Source organism: Osmerus eperlanus, chromosome 6 (genome assembly GCF_963692335.1).
Source record: "Osmerus eperlanus chromosome 6, fOsmEpe2.1, whole genome shotgun sequence".
In the NCBI taxonomy this organism is placed as follows: domain Eukaryota; kingdom Metazoa; phylum Chordata; class Actinopteri; order Osmeriformes; family Osmeridae; genus Osmerus; species Osmerus eperlanus.
Window position 1 is genome coordinate 1,624,433 of NC_085023.1, and position 9,123 is coordinate 1,633,555.

The 9,123-nt window shown below is 50.2% G+C and overlaps 1 protein-coding gene across 1 annotated transcript in view; it reads left to right on the forward strand.

The window, feature by feature from the left end:
- Positions 1-9,123, forward strand: part of wdr27 (WD repeat domain 27) — an 84,261-nt gene that overhangs the window by 26,441 nt on the left and 48,697 nt on the right. The window contains exon 10 of the mRNA XM_062464475.1: positions 8,026-8,090. Within this exon, the coding sequence (XP_062320459.1) occupies positions 8,026-8,090 (65 nt within the window). The remainder of the gene's footprint in view (positions 1-8,025; positions 8,091-9,123) is intronic.

The following is a 9,123-nucleotide window of genomic DNA, read 5'->3' on the forward strand; positions in this document are numbered from 1 at the left end:
TGCACTACTCAGGTTATCAATAACAAAAGTCAACACACAATGGACACAGGCTCTCCAGGATCGAGAGGATGCTCTCAAGGCGGCACAAAGAGAACAAGAGCACAGGAAACGATTGGAACAGGAAACCAGCGACCTGGCTGTTGAACTAGATAGAGCTAAAGCACAGCTAACGGAACAGGAAACACAGCTAATACAACAGGAAATAACCCTCAAAGATGCCCTTGAAGCGAAAGAAAGAGAACAAGAACGACTGGAACAGGAAGCCAGCGGCCTAGCGGAAGAACTGGAAAGAGCTAAGACACAGCTAACGCAACAAGAAAGTACCCTCAGGGATGCCCTCATGGCTAAGGAAAAGGAACAAGAATTACGGGAGACACTGCAACAGGAAGCCAGCGGCCTAGCTGAGGAACTGGAAGAACTGAAAGAAGAAATGCAGGGGGTTCAGAAAAGCAACAAGGACTCAGCATCACTACTGAAAAACACAGAGAAGGTATTGGATGAAACTAATGGAAAAATAGCAGACTACGACCACTTAAAAGAAGAATGCCACGCTCTCCACACAAAAATCCAACTCCTGTACCAAGATCTCGCGCACGCCACAGCTGATCGGGGGACGATGAGGGACGAGTTACTTGAAGCAAGAACTGAACAACTATCTACCCTTCAAAAGCTGTACAAAGCGACCGCCACAATCCAGCCCATAGATGATCCAAACACTGACGGAAGAAGGAGACCAGAATATGCGGAACAGCTGAGCAGGAAACGGGACCAGAAAATGGAACTACAATCCCAACCTGAACGACACGCTCAGACCACAGCCCCAAACAGATGGGATAACGATGATGAACCCTCACGTTCAGCCTATCCACAAAATGCATGGGAAATGCATGACCTGCCACCAGCAGTGTCACTAAATCTGCTATTGAAAATGAGCAGGAACATAGAAAAGTTTGATCCAGACAATCCCACTCAAAGCATTGAGATGTATCTGGAACAACTGAACTTTAATCTCGATCGCCTACCTAGAGCTACAGACGCAGACAAGCTGTACCTGTTGAAGAGCACCTCTTCCAGCTCAATCAGAGCCCTGCTTGACAGGCAACCAGCTGGAGAACGCCACAGCTATGACATGGCTTGCCGGACCCTCAAGGCTTGGCACTCAGAAAGTAAAAGCTCCTGCTGCACTACCGCCCTGCACACAAAACAAAAGGCCAACGAAAACCCAAAGACATTCTATGAGCGGTTCCAGAAAGCCTATTTTGCAACAGAAAACCAACCCGGAGGAGAAGAAACTCCCATGTTCAAGTCAGTGTTCATCGACAACCTCTCCCAATCCATAAAACCCTTCATGACGACCTTCGCGAACCAGGAAACCATGACGGCTCTGCAGCTGAGAGACATGGCATATAAATCATGGGCGAACAACAACCGAGCTCCAGACTCAAATGTCCATGTGGTGGAATCAGACTCACACCTACAACTAGAAGGACGAGAACTCCAGAGACCCTACGAACCCAGACCCGCCTACAAGCAACCCTCCTATAATGCACGAGACCACTCAACAAGACCCGAACAATATCAAAACAATTACAATAGACAACCCGACAACAACTATGGATACAAACAACACTCCTATCACGCAAGTAACCACTCAACAAGACCCACACCGTACCAAAACGAACACAACAACCCTGGACGACACCAGCACAACTATAACAAAACAAACAAACCCCAAGAGTATCAACAAAAAGAAAAATGTGAAGAGAACATAGAAATCATGAAGAAAAACCTTAGTGACATACTAAGAAAATTGGATGAAGCAAACAAAAAGGATCCGTCAGACCCAGCATGACTAGAAGGCCCCAACACGGAAAACACACCTCAAGGGCTCCCCATTGGATGGGAAAAAGGAAAGATGACCCAAGACCACCACAAACCCAGGAGAAGACAACCTCCAGAAACAACAACACACAAACAAGCCCCACAGTTACACACATTTCTGGGTGAGCTTTCCAGAAAAGGAAGAGCTAACCGAAGCTATGTCCCCATCACACTTGAAGATGAAGTGCCCTGCGAAGGATTGCTGGACACGGGTGCAGAAATCTGCCTGATTGCACCCACCTTGGCCGCTCAGCTAAAAGAAATAGCCAGATCAAACAGAAGATGGATTAAAAGTGAAGATAGTGAATTCAACATCACAAGCTTCAGCCAAAACAAAGCTCCAGTCACAGAGACACTGTACTTGAAGCTAACATTTGGAGAAATGTCCCTAATCCACCCCATCCATGTCTCACCGCTTGAGACCGAAAAACTGCTGATTGGACACGATCTACTCAACAGACTGGAACCCCTCATTGACTTCAAACGAAACAAGATGTGGACCCACGTCAAGAAGCCATATCCACTGCCTCACCCTGAAGTCCAGAACACAGTCTTCACAGTGGAAGGGGGGGGACATCCTACGTCTGATCCACATCTCTCAGAAGAGGACCCGATCCATGGGCTAGATGGCCGCTCCAGACCGCCCCAGAGCTACGCCACTCACCCATCGAGACACAAGGTTAAAAAAGAATCAGCACAACGCCATGACCGTCGGGTGCCATCAGAAACCCACCTTCCCACCTTTCTGCACCTGAGAGTGCAGAAAGTAGGAAAACCTACCATGGCCGACAAGCATCCCAGAAGAAGCACCCCAACTGTGACAAGGTGGCACAACCCCCGGAAGAAAACACCGCTACTCGCGGACAACAGGCCATGCACAGAGGCCTGGCCTTATACCAGCAACCTGACCCTGTCAAACTGCTGATGAAACAGGTGCACAACAGGTGCCTTGACCAAAGTGTCTCAGTCAAAAAACAAAAACAAAAAAAAAACCTCCTTTAAACCAAAATAATAGGCAAACACCGTCACAAGACGAATATGGCTCCACCAATCTACCAATATTTTTATTTCTTAAATCTGTTACCAGAAACCCAACATGGTACTGTCAAAAGGAATGCCTTAGAGCTACCGCTGCATAAGCCACCTTCCCTGGCCCCTGACAAATAAGACCATGACTCCAGGAAGTCAAGGCACCCACTTCCACTTCTCTCTCTTTTCTTTCCTTTCATTCTAAGAAACTTAGTAATAGGACCCAAGTTAGCGCCCATTGATTCCTACATTGTTTAGTGTCCACTCATGCCAATGTTTACAGTAGAAATGCTGTCGTAGTGTCGTGTTTGTCTTTTCTCTGCTCTTCTTACGTGCCAACAGCCCAATGACGTCGAGTCATCGGACGTTGCCAGCAGGGGGATATGTAGCAGAGCCAACAGACAAACCACGTACCATCACACCTTTCCCCTACCCCCGACAAGGAGAAAGGGGGTTTTCCTCCTTTGTCCTTATCTCCAGAGCAGGAGCTTCAAAGCTTCTGGCCCAGCATGGGGTCAGAAAGTAGACCAAAATGGCCTTACAGTATGGAGACAAAGGATTTTAAGGAAGAACTAACTTTTCTGGATTTACAAACATATTCTCAAGGACTACATGGCTCATGGACACTATTTCAATGACAGTAGTTGATGTGTTATAATGTATGCTTTCCCTTTAATGCTGTGTTGACATAATTTGATGTTTTAATGTAACTTCCTTCCCTGTTATGATAAATCAGTCAATCTTGATATCAAAATGATTCTAATCTACAAACTAAACCATTTATTAATGTTGTATTGTTATATTTCGAAGTATAAGCAATACATGGACATTTGAAATAGCTGAACTCTGAAAAGTTATCAACCACTTCACACCCATACGTCAATCTCAGGATGGACGCCCAGGTGGGAGTAACTGACCAATCAAAGAGTTCACCTCCAAAAGGATACCCCCTTTCTCAAGGATTATAAAACCTTGACGCACAAGCAATCCGGGCTTTTTCGCAAGGATTCACCGGAAGTGTTCGTGACACATCTGACCTATCCTTCTCAATCAGCAACTCACTGGACCACTAGGAACTTGAACGAAAGATTCCTTTGCTCTAACCGTTTGACAACGACGAACGGAACCTTGACTCTTCTTCTTCAAACTGACAACAGTAACTGCGATATTGCTACATTTCTTACTTGTGAACATTGGCATATTGTGATTTAATTTGTTACGTTTGATTTTAGTTTGCAAATGATTTAACCTAACTTTCGTTAGGATTAGTTAACATACTCTCCCATTGTTCTCCAGAAGCCTATCTCTCTCTCTCTCTCCCTTCCCCCCTCCCCACGCGCTCTCAACCTACCATCTTGTACCAACCCTCATCATAGTTTAGGACCTACCGTATGCAGTTCAACTCAACTCACTTTCAACTAACCTATAACTTCTCTGGTATTTGTTCATTATAATTACATTTCCTTAAATAAATCATTGTTTATAATACTCGCGTTATCCCTCACGTTATCTGATCTGCTCTACTTTCATAGAATCCACTACTTAAGATTAGACTGATCATTACGAAGGCTATTATTCAATATTATTCAATAAGGTTTCCTCTGTCCCTTTAACAAATAAGAGGTGGTGCCCCCAAGAACTACATACTTTATTATAAATTAAGTATTGCTAATCTTAAACGAGCAAACCCCGCTACAGTGTGGAGGGGAGGTGTGGCATTGTAGAGGGGAGGTGTGGTAGTGTGTGGAGGGGAGGTGTGGCATTGTAGAGGGGAGGTGTGGTGTGGCAGTGTGGAGGGGAGGTGTGGCAGTGTGTGGAGGGGAGGTGTGGCATTGTAGAGGGGAGGTGTGGCAGTGTGTGGAGGGGAGGTGTGGCATTGTAGAGGGGAGGTGTGGCAGTGTGTGGAGGGGAGGTGTGGCAGTGTGTGGAGGGGAGGTGTGGCATTGTAAAGGGGAGGTGTGGCAGTGTGTGGAGGGGAGGTGTGGCAGTGTGTGGAGGGGAGGTGTGGCAGTGTGTGGAGGGGAGGTGTGGCATTGTGTGGAGGGGAGGTGTGGCATTGTACGGGGCAGGTGTGGCAGTGTGGAGGGGAGGTGTGGCATTGTGTGGAGGGGAGGTGTGGCAGTGTGTGGAGAGGAGGTGTGGCAGTGTGTGGAGGGGAGGTGTGGCATTGTAGAGGGGAGGTGTGGTGCGGCAGTGTGGAGGGGAGGTGTGGCATTGTACGGGGGAGGTGTGGCAGTGTGGAGGGGAGATGTGGCATTGTGTGGAGGGGAGGTGTGGCAGTGTGTGGAGGGGAGGTGTGGCATTGTAGAGGGGAGGTGTGGTGCGGCAGTGTGGAGGGGAGGTGTGGCATTGTAGAGGGGAGGTGTGGTGTGGCAGTGTGGAGGGGAGGTGTGACATTGTAGAGGGAGGTGTGGTGTGGCAGTGTGGAGGGGAGGTGTGGCATTGTAGAGGGGAGGTGTGGTGTGGCAGTGTGGAGGGGAGGTGTGGCATTGTAGAGGGGAGGTGTGGTGTGGCAGTGTGGAGGGGAGGTGTGGCATTGTAGAGGGGAGGTGTGGTGTGGCAGTGTGGAGGGGAGGTGTGGCAGTGTGTGGAGGGGAGGTGTGGCATTGTAGAGGGGATGTGTGGTGTGGCAGTGTGGAGGGGAGGTGTGGCAGTGTGTGGAGGGGAGGTGTGGCCGTGTGGAGGGGAGGTGTGGCAGTGTGGAGGGGAGGTGTTGTATGGCAGTGTGTGGAGGGGAGGTGTGGCAGTGTGTGGAGGGGAGGTGTGGCAGTGTGGAGGGGAGGTGTGGCCGTGTGGAGGGGAGGTGTTGTATGGCAGTGTGTGGAGGGGAGGTGTGGCAGTGTGGAAGGGAGGTGTGGCAGTGTGTGGAGGGGAGGTGTGGCCGTGTGGAGGGGAGATGTGGCATTGTACGGGGGAGGTGTGGCAGTGTGGAGGGGTGGTGTTGTATGGCAGTGTGTGGGGGGAGGTGTGGCAGTGTGTGGAGGGGAGGTGTGGCAGTGTGGAGGGGAGGTGTGGCATTGTACGGGGGAGGTGTGGCAGTGTGGAGGGGAGGTGTTGTATGGCAGTGTGTGGGGGGAGGTGTGGCAGTGTGTGGAGGGGAGGTGTGGCAGTGTGGAGGGGAGGTGTGGCAGTGTGGAGGGGAGGTGTTGTATGGCAGTGTGTGGAGGGGAGGTGTGGCAGTGTGGAAGGGAGGTGTGGCAGTGTGGAGGGGAGGTGTTGTATGGCAGTGTGTGGAGGGGAGGTGTGGCAGTGTGGAAGGGAGGTGTGGGAGTATGTGGAGGGGAGGTGTGGCAGTGTGGAGGGGAGGTGTGGTGTGGCAGTGTGGAGGGGAGGTGTGGCAGTGTGGAGGGGAGGTGTGGCAGTGTGGAGGGGAGGTGTGGCAGTGTGGAGGGGAGGTGTTGTATGGCAGTGTGTGGAGGGGAGGTGTGGCAGTGTGGAAGGGAGGTGTGGGAGTATGTGGAGGGGAGGTGTGGCAGTGTGGAGGGGAGGTGTGGTGTGGCAGTGTGGAGGGGAGGTGTGGCCGTGTGGAGGGGAGGTGTGGCCGTGTGGAGGGGAGGTGTGGTGTGGCAGTGTGGAGGGGAGGTGTGGCAGTGTGGAGGGGAGGTGTGGCAGTGTGGAGTCTAGGTGTGGCAGTGTGTGGAGTTGTGGCAGTGTGGAGGGGAGGGGTCTCTGTCTGTGTCTCTCCTGCTGCTGTGTGTGTCTCTCCTGCTGTCTGTGTCTCTCCTGCTGTCTGTGTCTCTCCTCCTGCTGTCTGTGTCTCTCCTCTTGCTGTCTGTGTCTCTCCTCCTGCTGTTTGTGTCTCTCCTCTTGCTGTCTGTGTTTCTCCTGCTGCTGTCTATGTCTTTCCTGCTGCTGTGTGTGTCTCTCCTGCTGTCTGTGTCACTCCTGCTGTCTGTGTCTCTCCTCCTGCTGTCTGTGTCTCTCCTGCTGCTGTCTGTGTCTCTCCTCCTGCTGTCTGTCTCTCCTCCTGCTGTCTGTGTCTCTCCTGCTGCTGTCTGTTTCTCTCCTCCTGCTGTCTGTGTCTCTCCTCCTGCTGTCTGTCTCTCCTCCTGCTGTCTGTGTCTCTCCTGCTGCTGTCTGTGTCTCTCCTCCTGCTGTCTGTCTCTCCTCCTGTTGTCTGTGTCTCTCCTGCTGCTGTTTGTGTCTCTCCTGCTGCTGTCTGTTTCTCTCCTCCTGCTGTCTGTGTCTCTCCTCCTGCTGTCTGTGTCTCTCCTGCTGTCTGTGTCACTCCTGCTGTCTGTGTCTCTCCTCCTGCTGTCTGTGTCTCTCCTGCTGTCTGTGTCTCTCCTGCTGTCTGTGTCTCTCCTCCTGCTGTCTGTGTCTCTCCTGCTGTCTGTGTCTCTCCTGCTGTCTGTGTCTCTCCTCCTGCTGTCTGTCTCTCCTCCTGCTGTCTGTGTCTCTTCTGCTGCTGTCTGTTTCTCTCCTCCTGCTGTCTGTGTCTCTCCTCCTGCTGTCTGTCTCTCCTCCTGCTGTCTGTGTCTCTCCTGCTGCTGTCTGTGTCTCTCCTCCTGCTGTCTGTCTCTCCTCCTGCTGTCTGTGTCTCTCCTGCTGCTGTTTGTGTCTCTCCTGCTGCTGTCTGTTTCTCTCCTCCTGCTGTCTGTGTCTCTCCTCCTGCTGTCTGTCTCTCCTGCTGTCTGTGTCACTCCTGCTGTCTGTGTCTCTCCTCCTGCTGTCTGTGTCTCTCCTGCTGTCTGTGTCTCTCCTGCTGTCTGTGTCTCTCCTGCTGCTTTCTGTTTCTCTCCTCCTGCTGTCTGTGTCTCTCCTGCTGCTGTCTGTGTCTCTCCTGCTGTCTGTGTCTCTCCTGCTGTCTGTGTCACTCCTGCTGTCTGTGTCTCTCCTCCTGCAGTCTGTGTCTCTCCTGCTGTCTGTGTCTCTCCTGCTGTCTGTGTCTCTCCTGCTGCTGTCTGTGTCTCTCCTGCTGTCTGTGTCTCTCCTCCTGCTGTCTGTGTCTCTCCTCCTGCTGTCTGTGTCTCTCCTCCTGCTGTCTGTGTCTCTCCTCCTGCTGTGTGGTGTGTCACTAACTCAGACAAGCAGGATAGATGTGACCCTCAGAGTACAGGAGCATTGTGAAATGAATGCAGGAAAATAATGGTGTGTGTGTGTTTTCCACTCCAGATGATCCCAGTCTGAACATCACCCTCGCTGGATCCTGGTCCTTCTGCCAAGGAAGAGACAACAATGTGAGTCCTCAACCCCCAACCAGGAACAGGCCTCTAGGTTAGAGGCTGTAGCATTTAGGTTAGTCTGTAGGCCTCTATGATAGAGGATGTAGGTTAGAGGCCGTAGCTTGTAGTTTAGAGGCTGTAGCCTGTAGAATAGAAGCTATAGGCCTATAAATTAGAGGCTGCCTGGTAAGGCCTGCCTGCATGTCCCAATCCCACCAGCAGAGGCCAGACTTGGTGTGTTATTAGTGAAGAGCTGCAGGTCTGGGGCAGGCCTCTCCCTTTCTCCCTCTTCTCTCTCCCCTTTCCCTCTCAGCTCTCTGCTGAAACCAGCCCTGGATTCATTCACCAGATGGGATGCTCAGCTTTCTAGCAGTAATCTAAGTTGAATCGATGATATTCAGTTAGTCATATTATTAATCATATAATTAATCATAAAACCTTGATTAATCCTAGTTGCTAAGATTACATGTGTATGAAGTTCAGTTTAATTGAGTCTCCACTGTCATGTCTGTAGGACTGGAAACACAGCTAAATGGAGCTGTAACATGAGGGGAATGACCCTCCTTAAAAAAATTTACTTTTACTATTATTTAATCAAATGTAAACTGTTTTAGTCTCCCCATTAGGATTAATAATAATTAGATAGCTTACAGTTCATATTACTACATATCCTCCACATGTCAGAGTTTACATACTTGACCTTTGCTATTTATTTAACTATAAATATAAACTATAAATATATATAATTAAGTCTGCATGGTTTCTGGAGGATTGTGGGAGGTGTTTTACAAGCCTGTGGTTTGTTTCCTGTAGGAAAGAGACTTTTCTTTCGCAAGTGAGAGGCTTCACACCACGTCTCCCCCTCTCTCTTACTTAACCACCAACTACCCCCCAACAAACCCTAACTACACTCCAACTACCACCTAACTACCACCTACCACCCTAATCACCATCCTAACTTTCTCTGTCTCTCTCTCTATATATATACCCCTACCCCCCCTTCTATCTATGTCTCTGTTTCTTTCCCCCTCTCTGCCCCCCTCTCTCT